General features: G+C 42.5%; 1 protein-coding gene across 10 annotated transcripts in view; it reads right to left on the minus strand.

The window, feature by feature from the left end:
- The window catches only part of MAP4K4 (mitogen-activated protein kinase kinase kinase kinase 4), a 161,399-nt gene that overhangs the window by 74,641 nt on the left and 65,574 nt on the right, over positions 1–21,184 (minus strand). For all 10 annotated transcript variants that reach the window (XM_054058189.1, XM_054058136.1, XM_054058181.1 and 7 more), the window contains exon 3: positions 11,740–11,796. In XM_054058189.1, coding sequence (XP_053914164.1) covers positions 11,740–11,796 — 57 coding nt within the window. The remainder of the gene's footprint in view (positions 1–11,739; positions 11,797–21,184) is intronic.

Below are 21,184 nucleotides of genomic sequence, written 5' to 3' on the forward strand. Positions count from 1 at the left end.
TGTATAACGTTCTGCCCAAATCCACTGATTTGTATTCTTCTGCTTTAGCATCCAGCTGTATGACATCCACCTATTACAGAACTAGCTATATATTTTTAATGTCTCAAAGCGGCAAATCATTAGATGCATCGTACGCAACAGCGTTAAAATGAGCACTGTTTCCCTCTGTCAAGTCTGTTCTAACACCTTACATACTCTAAGTCCACTTAATCTGTTGCCAAAGAAACTGCTGATTTAAATCCTACCCAATTAATAACTGGAGGAAGAAAGAATGACATCCAGTGAAATGGCAATGGTTCCACACAGGCGTACACAGCAAGGGCAGACTGGGCTTTTGTTTTGGACTTTACTTAAAGCAAACAGATGCTTTTCAGAGGTAGATCTACTTTGGCTACCTGGATTAGACCCCTAAAGGGTTGTTTTCTTTTGTCAAATCACCATTAAACTCAGGATTAACAAGGTTTTTTGACTGCAGATATGGGTCATGGTCCGAAATGTGGCTCACATAAGCCCGTCTCTTGTGGGTCTCCAAATCGGAGGCAGCTGATCATCAGCAAAGTTTTTTTGGCTCCTCCAGTGGAACCGAGCTCACCACCCAGTGATGCTTTGCTCTGACATTATCCTGAATGCTGGAATCCAGAATCACAACAAATGTTATGGAAGTGGTCCAAAGCAAAAAGTGAAGTAATTTCTGAGGCAAGTAAACAGACTAAAAATAGCCTGCTGTGCAGTGGAAAGAATCAGAGGGTGGGGGAATCCCTGCAAAAGACCTTTACACTCCATACTTTATTCCCATAGCTGCAGGTGTGGAACACTACAAACAGCCCCTCAGCAGCCACTGCAGGTGTTCAAGGAAGGTGTGGCCAGGTTGTCAGAAAGGCACCACAGGCAGCTTTCCTCCCAGGGCTCATGCTGCAAAGGGATGGCTGTGGGGGTGAGCTTCCCTGGCAGCCTCACAGCTATAATCCTGAGGAGATGACGACAATGCTACTGCTGCTATGGGCCAGCTCCAAGCCTCAGTCTCTACCTCTCCTGGGAGATCCGGGGAACTATCACCCAGGGAACCGTCAGCCTGATCTCAGTACCAGAGAAGATTGTGGACTGGTTCATCCCAAGTATGCTCATCAGGCATGTGCAGCACAATCAGAGGATCAGGCCCAGCCAGTACGGGCTCGTGAAAGACAAGTCTTGCTTGACCAACTCGATGACTCACCTAATGGATGAGGGAAAAGCTGTGGATCTTATTTACCTCAAGTTCAGTAAAGCCTTTGACACTGTCTCCCATAGCATTCTCCTAGAGAAGCTGGCAGCTCATGGTTTTGACGGGAGTACTCTTTGCTAGGTAAAAAAAAATGGCTGGATGGCCGAGCTCAGAGATTTGTGGTGAACAGAGCTAAATCCAGTTGGCAGCTAGTCACAAGTGGTGTTGCCTAGGGCTGTTTTGGAGCCAGTCCCGTTTAATACCTTTATCAATGATCTGGATGAAGGCATTGAGTGCTTCCTCAGTAAGTTTGCAGATGACACTAAACTGGGTAGGATTGACGATCTGCTCAAGAGTACCAAGACACTGCAGGATGGATTGATGGGCCCAGGTCAAGTGAATGAGGTTTAACAAGGCCAAGTGCCAGGTCCTGCACTTCAGTCACAAGAATCCCGTGCAATGTTACAGGCTTGGGGAAGAGTGGCCTGAAAGTTGCCCAGCAGAAAAGGACCCGGGTTGGTTGACAGGTGGCTGAACATGAGCCAGCAGTATGCCCAGGTAGCCAAGAAGGTCAATAGCATCCTGGCTTGTATCAGAAAGGTGTGGCTAGCAGCAGCTGGGAAGTGATCATGCCCCTGTACTCAGCACTGGTGAGTACAGCTTTGGGTCACTCAGAAGAAGGAGGACGTTCAGTTGCTGAAGCGTGTCCTGAGAAGGGCAACAAAGCTGCTGAAGAGTCTGGAGCACAAGTCTTATGAGGAGTGGCCGAGGGAACTATGATTGTTTAGCCTGCAGAAGAGGAAGGTGAGGGAGACCTTATTGCTCTCTACAACTACATGAAAGGAGGTTGTAGTGAGGTGAATGTTGGTCTCTTCTCCCAAGTGACTAGGGATAGGATGAGAGGAAATAGCTTCACGTTGCAATAGGGAAGGTTTAGATTGGATCTTAGGAAAAACTTTTTACTGAAAGAGCGGTGAAGCACTGGAATAGGCTGATCAGGGAAGTGGTGGAGTCTCCTTCCCTGGAGGGCTTCAAAAAACAGGTAGGCATGACACTTCAGAACATGGTTTAGTAGGTATGGTGGTGTTGGGCTAAAGGTTGGACTTGAAGACCTTAGAGGTCTTTTCCAACCTTGATAATTCTACAATTCATTGCCAGCAGATCTTATTGAAGAACAGGACTAGATAGATGCTGGTACAATGGAAGCTCGGAAAGAAAGGGAAGAGAGGCAGGACTGTTCCTGCTGCAGCAAACATCAAATTGGCTTTGCTGTACTGTAAAACCACATCTTGAGGGATAAGTAAATACTATATAAGGAAAACCTGTAGACATCTATGTCAGGAGGAAGCACTGCTATCACAACAGGATCATTTACAAATAGAAAACACAACTGTTCCTCTTTTCCTGACAGTGGGAGAAATCCTTTCCTGAATTTACATGGGTATTTGTTTACATTTGCAGGCATGGGAAAGAGAATGAGTTTGCATTTACATGCTGATCCATGCATTTTTTTCAAAAACAGTGCAAATTCTAACAACTTGTGTCGCAAATCAAGACTAGGCAAGGTATTTTTTCTCAAACTTTTAAATAGGATTGAGGAGCAGCAGCAATTCTGAAATAGGAACTGACATCACCCTCAGGGACTCAAATTTGAGTAGAGACTTGTTTGATGACACTGCCCCCCGATCTATAAATCGGTGCAACTCTGTCATTTGATAATTGACTCAAGGCTTTATATTTAATCAAATTGTTGCAAAGGGGCATAGCAAGAGAAGCAAAATGAAAAAAAAAAAGAGTGAAAACCAAGTAACTGATTTATAAAATGGGGTTGTCTCACAGGTTTAAAGAAAGGAAACACAAATAAATGCTAGAGGAAAGCCCATTGAGGTAAAATACACAAGAGACAAAACCCTCCTTAACGGCACGGCACTGCCTTTGCATCACTGTTTCCACAGCAGTGACTCACAGATGCCTGGCCGCCCACAGCCCTGGCCAAGAGGACAGGTTATTGCAGGAGGAGCCGAGCAGCCAGCCACCAGGATGCTTGCTCTCCCTGTTGCCTGTAGTCTGTTTGCCCAATTATATTTCCATTTCATAAAATATTCCACGTAAGAAAATTATTTTGAGGAATCATGGACACTTGTTTTCGCATGCAGACCCAAGGTGCTTCGCCAGGCCGGTAACGGTTATCTGAAGGTCTGTGGACTGCTGCATTTACACTAGGATTTGCACTTAGTTCTTACCAGCTCTAGAATCAAATACTAAAATTCAGTTCAGGAAGAAGGAGCTACAGTGGAAAATACCCTTGCTCTAGTGGAACACTGCAGAAGCACCTCATACATCAACCAACTTGCAAAAACCTGAAAATTCATTTCTGGATCTGACTCTTCCACTAGGCAAACAGAAGGACACTTGTGAAGCCCCTCATCATCCTGCAGAACTAGATGCAAAAGAGAGCAGGCTATTGAACTGTCACCATGCTTATGCACCAATGATGTGCTGAATACAGAAACTATCATTTTACCTGGCAGACACGAGGCAAAACATAACAGCAACGTGCTCTCTACAAAAGAGCAGTAGCTGCTTTTGTGGCTAATCTGGTCATTTCTCGCAGGCCCCTTCTTTCAGATCAAAACACTTGAGAAATAAAACCTGACAGGAAAAAAAATTCAACAGGGATCATCAGAACAAAGAGATGTCTCTTTGGCCAGACTTCTGCCAGTCTAATCCTCCTTGAAGCTAGATCTTTCTATGAGAGGCAGCGAGGACAAGATATCTAAACTGTGTGTTTATTAAGAAGCACCAGGTTTTGCAATTTAATGGTAACACCTTGAACTTCTATTTAGCAGTAGAAAATGTTCTCTGGCAGAGAGGCTACTCAAAGCACACACAGTGGGCTTTATTCCTTTTGGATTAAACCTATCTAGAGAAATGTACACAAGCCCCTTGCTGGAAAGGGCCCAAGATGCTTCTAGGCTCAGGCAACAAACAGCATCTTCTCTTACACTGATCAGCTGAACTAGTTTGCACAGCATCTTCAAGGTTCTTTTAATATTTAGCTCAGTCATGTGCCTCCCACTGCACATTTAAGAGATGGGGCACTTGGGGAGAAGAATGCTTTCCTGTTAGGCACAAGGGAAGCGTTCATCGTGCTTACAAGTTGGATTAAAGTACAATGAATTCCCAGGTCCTTGCGCATTAGCACTTGCTGCCATAATCTTTAGTTTTAGAAGCTGGGCTTCAAGACTGTATTTTAGCCAACAACTCCCTACACAATCACTCAAACTGCATCTTGCAAAAAAAAGAGCACTGTTGAGGGACTTAGAGCAAACATTTTTGTCTCATTAAATGTTGGAGAAAAACACTGCTATTTTATATTTATATATACATATGCACATGCTAAGAAAGGGAAAGAGGGGTAGAGAGATCACACAGGATAATCTCAAGTGTACAATACTACTTGTGAACCTGAAAACTAAAGAACCTGTAAACTAAAGAAAGAACCAAGAGGGAGATTTTAAAATGCTTAAAAGTAGTTTAACATCAGAACTTTTTCTTTTTTTTTTTTTTTTTTTAAAAAAAAGTAATCTGCTTCCTCCTGATTTACTCCAAAACAGCGGCTAGCTGACTGATAATAGACAGTGGCTACAGTCTGCCTACCATTCCCAAAGCAGAGGCTATAAATTTCAGCTTCTCTCTTCCCTGCACAGCCTGCCAGTTTTCACATAACTTGTCAGGACTTTTTATCTTTGGAATTTCTCCTCCTCATTAAACTTGGCCAAAGCTAGCCAGCAGATCCAAAAGTTATTTGATGGAAAAGAAGGCAGGACATGCGCACTATCACCAAGAAGCCTCATTTCCTTAGGAAGCCAAGATAAAAATATGGAAAGTCAGAGCAAAAATAGGAGGAGGCCCCAGGCAGGTGCGGTTTATGAAACTACAATTAAACACAGTCAAAGATTACATTTCAGGCAGATATATCCCCTTTAACATAAACAGCAAATTAATTCGCCTGTCTTTCTCCTTATGCCCAAGCCAGATTTTACAGTGCACTTCTGAAAGACAGCAGCTCACACTGGACCTGGGATCTCTTGCTTGCCTATTCAGGCAGGAGGAATAAACCACAGATCCAGGTTCTGCCTAGACATTTGCTAAAATAAAAGCACAATGCTCTGTCACAATCCTTATTGGTTTTATTCTGCCCAAACTGGCAAGAGCACACATGCTTTAATGCTATTGACAGGGCTGCCTTGTTTTCCTTGAGCAGACAATATGTCTGATTTACTAAGGGTAAATTGAGCTGTGCTGTGTCTGACAGAAATTATACAAAATGCAGTCCTGTACTTTTTGCTATTATCTGCACACAAAACATTTCTGTTTCCCATCAGAACTCAAATCTCCTCAGACAGCTCAAATGAGCAGTACTTGGGAAGGCAGCAGTGAAACGCCTGCATTGAGCCTGAATGCTCCGCTTGGCTCAGAAGAATTGCTCCATCACTAGAACTTGTGCAAGCTATTGCACAAATTCGTGTTAGCGCAGGTATGACCTGCATCGTGATGGTGAAAGCATCTGCATGCTACCCACACCGAGCCTTCATCACTGCTGGTATTAGGGTCCAGATTTCCCTAACGCAAATAGATGCTAGCAATCATCCATATACATATGAAATCACATTGCCATTACTGATGTCCTTGTCAATGCTAACAACAGGTTTCCACAGGACTGCAGGTACCAAGCCTAAAGACTGAAGAAAAACAGTCACAGGATTACAGTTAAATGCATGAGTATTGCCCACTTGGACTGATAAACAGTGCCCAAAAGGTGGAATTCAAGCACATGCCCTGCTCATTAAGACAGTAACAGACGTCAGTAGCTCACTTAGATGACTTATCTGTTCCTTCTGAGTGTGTCAACGCCGTCACGCTCTTAGACCAAAGGAAATAAATTTTTAAGAATAAAGCCCAGACTTGTCCAAAGAACTCAACACTTGCTGGGAAATCTACTTAACACACACTCCTGTCCTTCTGCCAGTGGATGTCAGCTGTAGCCTATGTAGCCTTCTAGTCTCCATTAGGCTCCAGTACTAAAGATGTGCTCTCACATACTGTCAAGCAACAACAGATCTCAGTGCCACAGCTCAAGAGTATATCCCGAGCACAGCTACCTGGTTCTCTTACAGCTATGAAGGCAAAATTTTACAGCTGCCTCCCTAATACAAGAAGATTCTTCTGTGTAAATACTTTCCCTATTTGTTCCTTTTCCACAAAACAATTCTCTGTTTTGTCAGGTGCAAATTTTAGAACAGACCAGTATGAAGCAACCTCACCTTTGGCAAGCAGAGTCTCAGTACTCCCCATGGGAACAACCTGGATTTTAGGTCCCTCATCTATTCTCCCCAGTTCATACCAAGAGAAAGGGACACAGCAAAGGCTTTTGAAACTCTTCTGGCTTCAGGTTTGCTTTGGTTAACTTCACAGTAAGTACAGCCATGGACTGGTATACAAATACTTTACCAGGCAGCTGCACCAAGCCGGGTAAAGCCAGGTAAAGCAGTGCTTTCATGTCCCCACACTAAAAGACCAGCCCATATTCAGTTTCTCCAGACTGGCTTGACCCAGTTCTATTGCAAATAGATTGTCAATCTGCATCTCAAAGTCTTCAACTGCCTCATTTTTTCCCTCCAAACAGATCAAAATCCATGGACTGTCTTTTGATTTTCATCATAAAAACCCCACACATAACAGATACGGCACACTTTTGGTGTTTTTTTTATTTTTGTCTTCCCCTCATTTTATCTCCCTGCATGTGTGGGAACATCTTATTTATCTGCAGTCTTTCTGCACACCACTTTTGAGGTGTCTTACAGAAGATGGGTAGATCGTCCACACGATCACAGTTTATAACGCAACGTAGGCCATAAGGTATAGACTCCTAAGAATCAAAGTGACCCACCTAGTGCAACAGAAAAAAAAGCAGTCAGCAGAGTGGGGAAGACAGCAATGAATAACTTGGGTAACCTTTCCTGTCTAGGTATGGGAGAGGTGCCACATTTCTTTACAGGCCTGGAGATTCTGATTTGGGATTGTTAATTTTTCTGCAGAGCACGTACGAAAAGGGCAAGACAGGCAAGCTCTAAAAGCAATCCAGCTTCTTTCATAAATCAGCAGGATACAGTATCCAGTTGTTTACTTAGCATAATTCTACACAGACTAGACTGGACAAGTCATGAAACACTGGGCACAAGAGCTGAGAAATGCTGCTATTAAAAAGGCATGCGGAAAACTTTCCCAAGGGATGCCAAGAGTGTGTGTGGGAAGAGGTAGGAGGAAGAAGCAGCACCATCAGGGGTTATAACAAACAGAAAAGAAGCAACTGTGCTTTCCCCTCAAATTCAGTTACTAAACCTTTCAAAGAGAAAAGCTTTGCTGGAAGGTGAACACACGAGTGACAATAGAAACAACCATGCAGCTGCAAAGAAAGCCTCCAAAAGAGTTAAGCAGAGTGAAGTCTTCTGTTCAGGGTGATATGCAAGTTAACAGCTTAGATGCAGACAGATTTGCCAAGTAAACTTTGCTAAGGTTTTAAATGTTATTTGCTTCACAAGAAAAGTGGATTCTTCTAACTGAACAACGACTGCCAAATCTTACGGCGTACTTCTGTTGCATCTGATGACATCAGTCACAGCTAAATTGGTATGCTATGGTGCTGCACACCAGTATGCAGCAAGGATTTCATGGAAACCTAACAACATGGTCAGTGAGTGGAAGGGGACAACATGGACCACACACCACCTCCTCCAAATCAATGCCTGGAAAGGAACAGAGACCCTACAAAAGAAAAGACTGAAGGCAGACTACAGGATTCTCTCAAATAATGCCTCACATCACATCACTTGTGCAGCTCGAGATCCATCCTACCTATGTACATTTTGGAAAATAATTTTTAAATTGTGTATACACTGGTAGTTCATACTGTTCCCATTCCAACAACAGAACGGCTTTCAATTCATGAGGACTGGTGAAGTTATTTGGTTTTATTTGTTCTATGCTCCAGAGAAATTTTTTCACCCTACACGTGCTCTAGTTCACCCTCAGAAAGTGAAGATAGGACCTACATATGCACCATTCTGTAGGAAGACTTATAGATCTTTAGGTCTCACAGATAGTGCTAGCTTTAGTGCTGTAGATCAGAAGATCTATAAAGATCCATGCTCTCTTTTAGATCTTTTCTTAACTTGTTTACAGAGGAGGAAAATGGAAGAGACAGGAAAGTTTTATGCACATCAACACCCCTCCAACGTTTCAGGCAGCAGTACTAACTAGTCATAATATATTCAAAGATCAAGCTGATATCTTCAGCCCACCTCCTCTTTTCTCATCCTTACCGTCATTCTTTTCAAAATTAAAATCTGAAGAGAAAACCACAAGAAAAGCTGAGAAGGATGAAGAGCATTTCCACAGTGCTATGTACATTACAGAGCTGTAATGTTTCTTCCAGCATCTCTGTTTGGAGGTTATACTGCCTTGTTTTCTTCATACTAACCAAAAGTTTTTAAGGAAGCCTTCACTCTGACTTCAACATCCCTTCTGTTCAGGTGATCAAAGCTTTACAGACCAGAACTGACGTAACCTCCCCGATCCTAAGCAATGTGTGAATTGCAGAATTGAGGCCTTGAAAACTGAAAATTTAGGGTGTGCCCACAGAGCATGCCAGCACAGTAGGCTTTCTAATTTGTTAAGCATTTGGCAAAGCAAACACTGGATCAGAAGTATCCCAGAAGAAAGCAAGCCTCGTGTCTTTTCTCAACACAGATTAGACAAAACAATCAGATATCCTCCACGGCACTGCTTGTATTTAAGCAGAAAGGCATAACACTGCCAGTAAAACATGCACAGAGGTACGAATCACATAGAGCTTCAGTAGCCACTCATCCAAACAATACAATCACACCTTCAGTTTTGTAGAAGTTTCCACTCAAGCCTCTTTCCCCATGGGCAAGGACACAGTCAAGAAGAGCAGTATATCTAACTACGAAGAGCAGTATATCTAACTGTAGCTCTTGAAGCTAAACTTGAAGGTAAATTTGAGACTGGTTCCTTCAGCATTTCATTTGGGACAGTACTGAGGGCAGCAGTCACTTCCCCCTCTGTCCCCACACTCTCTCCTCCCGCTGTCCTCATAAGCTGTGGTGAGCTGGAACTGCAAGGTCCACCAGCAAAAGGAGGTGTTCATGAAACCATCCCCTGAGGAACCAAAGCCATGGCTTGATGATATGTCCATCTCTGACAGCAACGTAGATTTCAGCTACGGCTCCTTCTTCCCCACGAACATCAGCAGCTCTTTTCCAGTCTCACGCTACCTCCTTCATAGCGACAGCACAACTGTTTGTAACATCATGTGCTCAAGTAGATAAAGGAACCAATCCAGGTTATAAATAACCAGGAAAAAGAGAGGAGCGAAGGTATTTTTATCTTGGAATCAGGTCCTGTTCACTGATCTGGATCACCATCTGGCCCAGGGCAGTTGTGCTGGCACAAGTGTTGGGAGACAGGCAGGGAACCAGCAAGCAAGAGTGGACAGGAATATCCTCTAACCACATCTGTCACTGAGGGAACACTACAATGCAATGGTTATCACCCATGCCCAGTGTTAGCAACAGTACCATCCACGCCTAGTGTTAGAAAGTGGAGCTGACTTAGCAGGACTTGGAAGAATTTACACCACATTTTTAGCCTCTGCAGGCTCATTACTTTGAAGGAAACATACATGAGCTCCACTGGTAGAAACAAAAACATTTCTAAGCTGCATGGGGCTAACATGTCCAAACTCCTCCCTCTGACTGCCCTTCATCCCCTAAAAAAGCATGACCTTGTTAAATAAAAGATAGACAGTGCAAATATACAACTAGTGTTTCAAAACCAGCCAAAAATTACAGAAAGCTTCAAAATATAAGCCATCTCCCACAATGTGAGCTCAGCCATCCTATAGACAGCGTTTTTCAATTGTTTTCCTTCTGCTGTACAACCTCTCCATTACAACTGCTTGTGATTAATACGTGCTATTAAAAACAGAGGGAGTGTGCAGTAAGCCAATCCTAAGGTTAGAGAAGAAGCCTTCCATCATGCACAATCCAGCAAGTCACCCTGTGTAAAACTGCTGCACAAATGGAAACGTTTGCTGTGCAAAGAACACACTGTATGCCAATGCACCTTCATTCTTCTCTGGTTTGTCTGCTTGTTAATTGCAGCAAAATAGCACTGCCTCCTCATGAAGGCAGCCTTTCTCCAGCTGAAAATTGATTTTTATCAGGCCATCTTCCAAAGCAAGAATGTCTAACTCTTGGCAGAAACAACAGCTTGAGAGCAGCTGTCACACTGCCCATCAATCACAAGGAGATTTAGAGATACGACTGAAGTCCTATCAGTTGACCTAACCCTGCCTTCTCATTTTCCTCCCTCATCTGCCTGTCTACCCATTACACCCCACCCACTCACCTAGGAGCTTGTGTTCAAGGCCATTTTTGCTTGCTGGTGCCTATACACACAAACCAAAATATAAATAATTTTGCAGCAACATCCTTCTAGGAGTTTTGTTTAATATAACCAGCTTGACAAAGAACCCCTGCTTTGTACAATACACACATGTTAACATAATTTTTCCCCTAATACCTAGAAGATTGAGACGTTCAGAAAAATAAGATACTTGGTTTGAAGAGGTACAACCTGTCTTTAAAATGGAATATCAGTCAAGGATGTGATTCGATTTGAAACCTGAAGTTGCTGTGTTAATGTGCAGATATAACTATAAACCACAAATGGAATCAACAGGGGAAAACGCATGCTTTTCTTGAACTGTTTTGAAGACTTAATTTAAACTAATTGCTTTCTGAACAGCATAAACTGCAAGACATCTAAGGATTCAAATATGAGCATATTTTTTTTATTTCTTTGGCTGGGTTAATTTCCCGGCTTTCCCATCTAAAGTTTCGTAGTAAGTCCCCGTGGGTCAGTTACAACTCCTACTTTACACTGCTGAATTCTGCCAGCAACATGCTCATCACTGCTGCAGATGTTTCTGCTTTCAGGCTTCTGGGAACTTTATGGGACTAATTTCCTTTGAATAAGCGAATACCCTTTTTAGACTGCAAATGTACCAGGGAAACTGCTGTTCTCTACACCAAGTAGCCTCCTCACCTTTTTCAGTAAAAGTAAGGTGCTACATTTAAGAGAAAAGAAGTGGGAAGTAGGGAATCTGGCTTATTTTCCCTCTCTCCTGAGAAATTTCCGAAAAGGGAACATTACACATCCTTCTACATCCTAGGACCAGCCAAAGCGATTTGTGAAGGTCAGAGGCCCCAGCACACAAGGGCACAGAAATTTCATAAAGGGCAATGGGGTTCAAGAGGTCAGGTCCTGCAAACAGAAAGCAAACGTTCACATGCAAAGACAATGCTTTTCGACGTAAATACAAGCCATATGCCATCTCATTACATTTTATCTGTATTTACGGTGATAAAGCAGAATGTTCCTTTACTCACCTCAGTAACGTCCATGACTTTGATGGCTGCCAGCTGACCCGTTTTGACATGCCGACCCTGAAGAAGAGAGAGAACTGTTAACACCAGCATCTCACCCAACCTTTCAGCATACACAAAGCAAAACATTTGGATAAGAGCTCCAAACACTGGGTTTTACCCAACTGTGCTGGACCCTTCTCTTCTGCTACTTCACATATAAATCAATAAATACTCTATACGGTTAAAAACAGCTTCTTTTAAAAATATTCTTACATTAATCTTAGAATCCATTTCCATTTCTCCACATTGAGAGGATAATTATCAAGATTACATTCACAGCTTCTCTTCTGTTTACTTTAGCAGAGTTCATAGTCAGTAAAGATAGTTTATCAATGTGCCAGAACAGTTCAACTCGACATATTGCATACTATATGCACCAGTGCCTGGCACCTGGGTGATATTTTACTAGGTAAATACAAGTACACTTAGGGGTTGCAAAAGGGCATGTCTCTTCGTTTTGGTGTTCACTTGTAGAAAGAAGTGAAGTTTCTTCAAGTGACGCATCAGACCTACAACAGCTCTCTTCGCTTGTCTCATGATAGCTAGACAAGAACAAGACGTCGTCTCCTTTCAGCTACACCACACCATAAGGGTACAGTTTCTCAGTACAGCTGGAGCTGAATTAACAGATCTCAGCTCCTGCAGCGGGGAGCTCCTACCCTTCCTTTCCCTGCCTCCCTCCCAGCCTCCTGTCACATATTTCTCCCAGGAGCACTGAGCAATGAGTTCTGGCACTCATTGGATCATATGATAAGCTGATTGAGATCACTAAAATGGCAGAAAGTTAACACAGAAAAAGAAAACTGCAGGGTGGGGCGGGGGACTACAGATCAGGAAAGTAAACCCGTTTGCTCTGCAATCAGAGCTGAGCCGGAGCTGGTAAGAGGCGAATTGCAGGGCTGAAAGGCAGGTAGCACTGTGGACCCCTCCAGCCATGATGGGCTGTAATTCACCTCAGCTGACTTCTGCCAAAACTCCTTTTTTCTCCAGTATATTTTTACAAGAGGCAAAATAGGAGCTGTTGCATATATATTTTTATTTATTTACCTATTTGTTTTCCTAAATAGGCACTTCAAAATGGCTCAGGTATTACTGTTTTCCAGCTCTCCATTTAATACTTCCATCAGTTTGCCCCAAGAGTTCCAGTCAAACAGCCTGGTCTCCCAACAGCTTCCCAAGCATCATCCCCAAAGGCTCTTCTCTGAATCACTAAAGTTCTCCAGAAAGAGGTATGCCTTCCATACTTCTTCACTTCTACTACAAATAACGATAAAAAACCACAACAAAATATTTCACTAAAGTCACAGTTCCTTTACTTTTAGCCTCACCAATTTCCATGTGTCCCAGACAGAAACCTATACGCAGTATCCACTATAGCTGATGGACATCAGAAGTGTATTTTTTTCCTGTACTAACTTAACCTCTTTACAGATTCTTTTGAGGCTGGCATCCCAGTACTGAAGCATCCAAACCACTAGTCTCTTTGGATAAATCTTGACCTCTTCACACCTTGCTATGCCCTCCATGGAGGTAGTGGCCAGGTGCATTACAAAGGACTGATGAAATGCTGCAGAATTCACAGCCTCCACTTTTTTTTTTTTTTTTTTGCAACTTATATTGTGCTGAGCTCTCCCCTTATTAACCAATCCACATGCTTTCTATAAATAAATTGCTGTACTCAGGCTTCTGCTGGCTCTGTAAATTCTCTTTATTACATGCATTTCTTTTTACAGCTTGGTCTCAACCTGGTTTAGGTTTTTAAACAAAGTTAGGGTCGTAACATGTGCAATGGCCAAGACTGACCTCACCTTGACCTCACTACTTCTTGAACCAAAGCCTTTCAGCAAGCCCAAGAGATCTCTGCCTAATGATAAAAGCCTGTGGTCTTCTCAAGAACTATCATCCCACCAAGGAAGGAGGGGAAAATGTTTTACACCGGGATGGGAAAACGTCTCCTCATGGCTCTACCCGTTTTCCACAGGTCTCTGGAAGGAAATAAAAGGCCTAAAGACACAGGGAAGCACAGTTTGAGGTACAAAAAGAATCTGCTTAAGAGAGGGACATGTCAGAGGAGAAAATTTCACTAGACTAAGGAGAACAGAGGAAGAAGAAACTTTTTTAAAAAACAGTGAAATATGGTTCCCCATTCATTCTGCAGCAAAGTGGGGGTGTTAAAATGGTGGCAGAACATGTTCCAAGCAGAAAAAGCAGCACACAAGAGTGAAATAGCAAGACATCCATGGAGCGCCACACATTTTACAGAAAGTTTGCTCTATTTGTCTTTTTAAATCTACGAACTACTGTTGGGCTTGGTATTTCCAGAGAGAAGCCTGAAACTTCCCAGGGCTCAGTTTCACAGCTTTTCTCAAGATGCTGTTCTTCCCTGTAAGACTGGCCCACTCGGGATGACTAATGCACGCCAGCCCAACCGTCCTTCCCCTGCGGCTTTACAGGATCCTGCTGGTGCCTCCGCTAGTCCCTATCAAAACCTGAGCTGTGACAGCTACAGCACAGCGCAGTGACTGCTTGTGGTTTACTTTGCCGTTTCTGCAGCTGGGATGGGAAAAGCTTCTCCATAACCTTCCTAAGGGATTGGAAAGCAAGGGAACTGCAGACTGTGGGAAGTGTGGGTTGCTCAGTATCCCAGGCCAAATTTAAACCCCTTTTCAGAATACTGTTAAAAATCACTCCAAATACCCTTTTCATAATGTATGGAGTGTCCATATTCTAAGTATCTACAACATATATGGAGGCGTTGCATGACATTGATTTATATGAGAGAAGTTAAAGGGACATTTTAAAGCCACATTCTTTCCATTAAAAACATTTTTAGAAGGAGGGAAAAAGTAAACATCACAAGCACAACATATAACAATGAGCAGAGTTTTCGTTTGTTTGTTTATCTGCTTTAACAGCTCTGCTCAAGAACAGACCTGTCAAACTATTAGCATGCTGGTATAATTTTGCTTGCAACGTGAAATGGCTAAGCATTCCTGTTTCAGAAACTGGGCTTCAGATTTTCACAGTCAGCCTTTGCTTTGGAAAAATCTGTCTGCATTAAAAATAATAAAATCGCAAAGTGGTTGAAAGCAACGAAAGAACTGGAGAGGCCATAGATGGGAGCAACCCTCTGAACTCAGTCTCCTGGGATAAAAATTTATTCACATCCACCTCCCAGGGCAATTCATAAATGTGGTAACCATCCAGACATCATCTCAGCAACAGCACCAGCTGTAACTCTGGCAGGACAGCATTTTTCTTGCAGAATGAGGCCCCTGCTTTAGCATTGTCTGGAGTCATGGCTCCTCAGGGTGTCCTGGGCTCCCCTATCCCCAGGACATGGCACACATCCTTGCAGCTTTGTTTCTCTCAGCAAATTGCTGGCAATTACCATTGGAGTATCTGAAAAACTCCACAAGATTGCAAAACAGGACCCATGCTAACTGAAAACAGCCGTTTCTTAAAATATTGCTAGATAACAAATACTGAGAGACTACGGATCACAGGATAATTGTCCCCTGGCCACAAAGTTATGTATGGATATGAAATACTCCATGAAAATGACAGCAACCTATACACATCTTGTTAAACATAAGAGAACTGTCTCCAGAGCCAACACACTGAGGAGGCTGCAGCGGCTGCACTGCATAGTAGCAGCAACAGGTAGTAAAGGCTACACCACCCCAGGAGTGAGAGTTTGCCCTTACCTGGTCTCGGGGTTGAGGCTACAACGAAAGCTGTCAGCTCAGCCTGGCTCCCATCCCCATGCAAAAGAGCCCACCAACACACTCCTTTCATTTAGACCATGTAAAGGGTTTTTTTCAATCAAAATTTCCAAACTACTTGTCATTTCTTACACATTCTCCCTGCCTTTCTTTCCCTCTTTTCATTAATCTATTCATATTAAAGGACTTATTTATCCTCCCAATGAAGTGACATAAGAATATTTTTAAGACTGCTACTGGACCATTCTATTTTTAAATGGCCTATTGGGATGAGCAAGTCAATGAAGTTGAGCCTGCTGACGCCAAATCTTGTCCTGTTTCTTCTCACCTGGACGACAGAAAGTTCATTTACATACAGAAGGTTTAGAACTACAGCTCTTCTCATCAATACAGCAACACTGCAGCATTTAACTGGATCAACTGAATCCACTACTTAAGCATATTCCCAGTCATGTCTGATAGCAATATGCTGTTTATTTCTCATCTCTGGGCTTTATGCATGTTGAAAAGCAGAGGGGACAAGGGGAATCCTTGGTAGACTGCCAAGATCTGCAGAACACTATAAACTTCAAGCCTACCCACACTCTCCAAGTCCGTTAATACACCTACTTCTTGCCTCTTTCTTGCTCTGCACACATTATTACTGCAAAATTTTTGTTTTGGAAAGGTTCAAAGGCAAGTGGTGTTATGTGCTGTTTCTCATGGTACCTTTTTTCCCCATAAGATGTCTTAATGCTATCAAAAGGCTATGCAAATTAAATGCAAAATAAATGCTATCAGCTTCTTTACCTCTCTCATCAGATTTTCAAAGATATGTATTCCACAGTAATGCAATTCTCCTACTAACACAGTTTCTGGCATATGTATTAACGTGTCTTAGGGGGGACTGTTCCTGGAAGCTTGCACATCAGCTAAAAGGCATAAAAGTAGAATATGGGGCACAAAGGAAAGAAGGCAGCACATGTGACTCATGACTTGCAAGCCTGGATTGTTCTATGCACTGTGGACAATTAAGACTCCTCCAACCTTCCAGATTCTGACAGTTCTGGAGAGAAGAGCAACGAAGTTGAATTACTAGATTTTTTAATTTTTTTCACATTTTAGTTGCTACAACGTACACAGATGCAGCAGGCTAGATTTAAACATGCTATCAAGTGAAAAATCACTGGGGTACCACCTCTTAGTTCTGCTGTACAATGCCTCCATGTCAAAACTATCTTTTCGATTCGCTTCTCATTTAGTTGACTATAAACTCCTGCCTGCCTCAGGCAATAGGCCATGGAGCAATACTCTGCTATTAGGTTGCACACAAAAGTGCAATAAATGATACTTTATTATTCCAATGCACGTTTACCATCAGCTCTTTTCGTCATTTGCCAACACAGAAATTTGCAGACCAACCAACTTGACATTGTGAATACTTGGACTCTTCAAAACATTTCTTCCTGTTCCACAGAACGACTAATCCTACCCTCTGAAAAGTAAGAGGAGTAACACTTGTGGAGGAAACAGAAGGTGTTTTTGACAGGCGAAATGGCAGAATCACATAAAGTAAAAGAAACCTCCCTAGTTAAAAGCAAATAATAAAATTAAGATGTTCTTAAGCAAAAAGTCTACCTAGTTGCGTTCATAGCCAAAATAATGCTGCTCCTACTGCATTCTGTAAGCTAAATAATCATAGACAGTGATGGAGACAAATTCATACGTAAGGGATAATGTTTATCTGGCATGGAAGCTTCTTCTAGAATAAAAATCAGCAAACCACCCCAGTAAAAAAAGCCTAGCAAATCACCACAGAAATGCACAAGAAGTAAAAAAGGCCAACTTCAATGTTCTTCCTTCTTATCAGATGATTTGTAAACCCAAACCAACCAGAAGCTATTAAAGACTCCCACAATATAAGTCAAACACAGGACAGAGCTCTGTGTTTTCCCTCCGTCTAACTCTTGACAATAAATGCCTAGAAAGCAAAAAAGAAAACAATATACTCTCTATTCTGCTTTAGACATCCACAGGCTCACTGAATGTCTACTGAAGAAACAATAATGACAATTTACTCATGCACGGTCCTATGAAGTATGAAAGACGCACAGTTATCATCATTCCTGTACTTCTAGGGACAAAAGATGTTACCCGCTAGTAAGGAAAAAGTCTTATGCACTCATTTTTCACTTCAATTACTAGCTTTGTGGTAGCTTTTCCACTTTGAAAGATGCTGGGTATACGTTACCCAAAAGCATTTCCTTCTCCCAAACAGCTCATTGCCTAAAAAGGGGGGGAAAAAAAAAAAGAAAGAAAAAAAAAAATGGGAAAACCATGGCAGAGAGCTACAATCAAACTTTCCCAGGATCATAACAGGTCAATGGCAGAGCTCAGTTGCAATGCATCTTTGCTTACTCCCAGCAGCCTGGCCGTTGAATCAAGTTTTGCTGCTCTGTAGGTGGCCACCCAGAGCTTCCTGCCCCAAATCTGATGTTTCTTCTGCAACGACATTTCAGCTAACTGGCTTGAGGCCTCAGCCTGGAAAACACTCTCTTCAAGAGCCATCCTCAAAGTTATCATCCCATTCTTCCAGTCACCATAAGACTATGATCATTTCTAGTGACCTTCACTAAATATACTAGCATCTATTTTCTTTTATAATAATAATGGAGTGCTCACCCTCAGTACTCTCTGGGAAAAAAAAAAAAAAAGAAAAGCTGCCTTAAACATTATTATTGCTTGTACATTTTCTGGTTTTAAACTTACCTAGGTAATTCACTTGAAACATTACTTAAAGGCATTAAAAAAACCAAACAATGAAACAAACAAAAAAAACTAAAAAAAAAACCCCAAACTAAAACAAAAGAAAAGAATGAAACCAGATATACCTCCCACACAGACACAGTTGGCTCAGAGTGCATTTGGCTTCCTCTGGAAACATCAGCTAAAATTTGCTGTGTCCAGGTCTCATTCAAACCAATTCTTCACCCTACCTTAACAGCTTTACCAGTCACTAAATCCACCCCTCCTGACACTGATTCGTCTCTGTGGACCTCTGCAATGCTGGTTTTTTTTGTTATGTAGAAAAATTTCTTTCTGGCAAGTATAATTAAAACCAAGCCAGATGGTGAACATCGAGATGAATTTAGACCAAAACGATAAAACATGTGCTTGTAGATATAAAAATTACATGAGCTACAGATAGAGATGATTTCTCATTTTACACCTCAGCAGATATTTTCATCACCAAAACCCCTGTTGGATCTTGGCCACTGACTGAAAGAGAGGTAGGCTCAGTTTGGTGGCATGGCATAGCGAGCCTCTGCAGCGGGGCTGGCATTAATCAGACTGAATGGGGCTTGCTCTGGTGACCTGCAGTGGTCCTCTGCTCACCAGGTGACACCCCACTGTGACAACCACGTGGTGCCACTTCAGGTAAGACATCGTGCAGCAGGCACTGCTTCTACCTCAGACCAGCGAGTCAGCCCAAACTGACCCATTAGGGTCCCCGTGCAGGTGGACGGGAGCTTTGAGACAATGCAGACACCTCCTTGGCTAAGGAATGTGGCAGGTAAAGGACAGTCTCTTCATATCACCTCTCTAGAGAGAAACAAAATAAGCCCGGATCAAAAGGCCTAGGGCTGCTCCTTTTTGTTTGCTTTTTAAATTAATTCATATTGACGTTTTTACTCGTCACCCCTGGACAAGCAAATCCGAGCTTTCCAACCAAACAGTGCAATTTACACCTTGCACCAAAGCCCTCTGCAAACCCAGGCAAGCCTGGACCCATTTCACTCTGCTCACTGCCAAAAAGCTGCTGAGAAACCACCTTGATGCTGGGAACTCACCTTCTGAAAAATGAGGCAAGATGCCCCTAATAAATTTTAAGTATATACGGGTTAGGTACACAGAAATGCCACAAAATACATACTTTTCTTTGGAGGAAAAAAAAAACCAAACCCCAAACAAACATCAAAACCATAGTTAGTCCCTGACTCCCCATGCACCAACGGTGCTGTAAGCAGCCTGCACTCTCTCAGGCAATGTTTTCAAAGGTTCTATGCCACTGGAGAAAAAAAACCAAGATGACACACACCCTTACCAGCTTCATTGCATTTGTTCTACTCTCAATAACAATGGCAGAAAGAGCCACAGAGCTGCACATAGCTCCATAGCCAACACAGACCACGCAAGATGCGACAGCCACCTCGGGCAGTGAGGGGACAATGTCCCTTTCACCAGGAACCATCCAGTAGACTTCCAGCATGCATTTGGCTACACCACTGTGGGGGCCTGGCCGCCTCAGGCACTGTCCCAAAACGTCCAGCAGCCTCCCAGAGCGAGCCAGCAGGGCTATTCAATAGAAATCAACTTTTTCTTTAATTTCAAGTATGCTAAATGGATGGGGGTATTATTTTGGAAGGTACAAAACCTTATGGCAAATGCAAAAGACATGGTAGGAAGGGAAGAGAAAAGAGAAAACCATTGGCTCCATTGCTTTTATTTCCTTTTTTAAACCTTTTAGGATTTGCTGTTGTTGATCCAGCCCACTGGACAATGGGGAGCCCAACACAAACAATCTGGCTGCCCCCACGCATCTTTCGTCTACCTGCACCACAAGATTCTAATAAATATACCCTGTGTGGAAGATCTGAAGCTATCGTTACACAGTTTAAAATCAATGAGGGACAAGGGAAAGGAGAGTTACTTTCATTTACACCATCCTAGTGGAGTAATTCAGCCAAGCAGAGCAGGGAAGTCAGGCTGCATAATGAGTTTTATTTCAACATGGTTAAAACGAAAGATTTCACATCTGCAACCTTTAAAAAAATCCAGAACGTTAGCAATAAGGGAGAAAAGTACACTCTTAAATAAATGTACATTCCAGTACAACAGTTCCAGTCCAACTGCTAATACTCCTCCAGTGCTACAACACACAACGAAGAAGGGCTGAAACTGTGTGGGTTTGGGCTTTTTGCTTTGCCTACTGAGGGCAGACATCGGTTGGCATCTTTTTATTTACCCATTATGAACATCATCCATGCCGCTTCCAGTTGGTCACATCTCCTCACCATTCTGGACTAGAGAGCCATAATTTACTAGTAAGCAACTGCTGAAACTAAAATGCATCTTCTAGGGCACAAAATATGCTGGGGGATTACTACAAGAGGAGGCATTCTTATAAAAGATCGCACCAGTCAGCGTAGCAGCCACATGAACTGGGACTGTGTTTTACACTGCGACTCTAACGCATTAGAAAAAATTAAGAATATTTTCCCAACTTGTTTGCAAGAGGCAAAATGCACATTTAGCCTTAAGTTATATATATTTTAATTAAATGAAGACTCGCACCAGAAGAGTCCTTCAAGCATTTTTACCTTGATATACCGCCAAGTACATCTGTGATTCTAAAGAAAAAAAAATAAAAAATAAAAAAAACCAAACCACCTTGTCCTTGAGAAGTGGGCACGTGGCCAGTGAGTGATCTGTAAACAGCTTTGCGTCCACATGAACTGTTTGCAAATACTCAGGCAGCATTTTCAGACTTCAAACTATTTCTGCTTCGTCAGCATGGGAGCCTGACTCAGAAATCCAAGCCTATACTAACAATCCTTTCTGTACCAGGCTTGCCAACAACAAAACCCCAACCTCAGAGGTCACAGGGCCCTTTATTTATTTATTTATTTATTTAGCAAAAG

The sequence above is a fragment of the Cuculus canorus genome, chromosome 1 (assembly GCF_017976375.1).
Source record: "Cuculus canorus isolate bCucCan1 chromosome 1, bCucCan1.pri, whole genome shotgun sequence".
In the NCBI taxonomy this organism is placed as follows: Eukaryota; Metazoa; Chordata; class Aves; order Cuculiformes; family Cuculidae; genus Cuculus; species Cuculus canorus.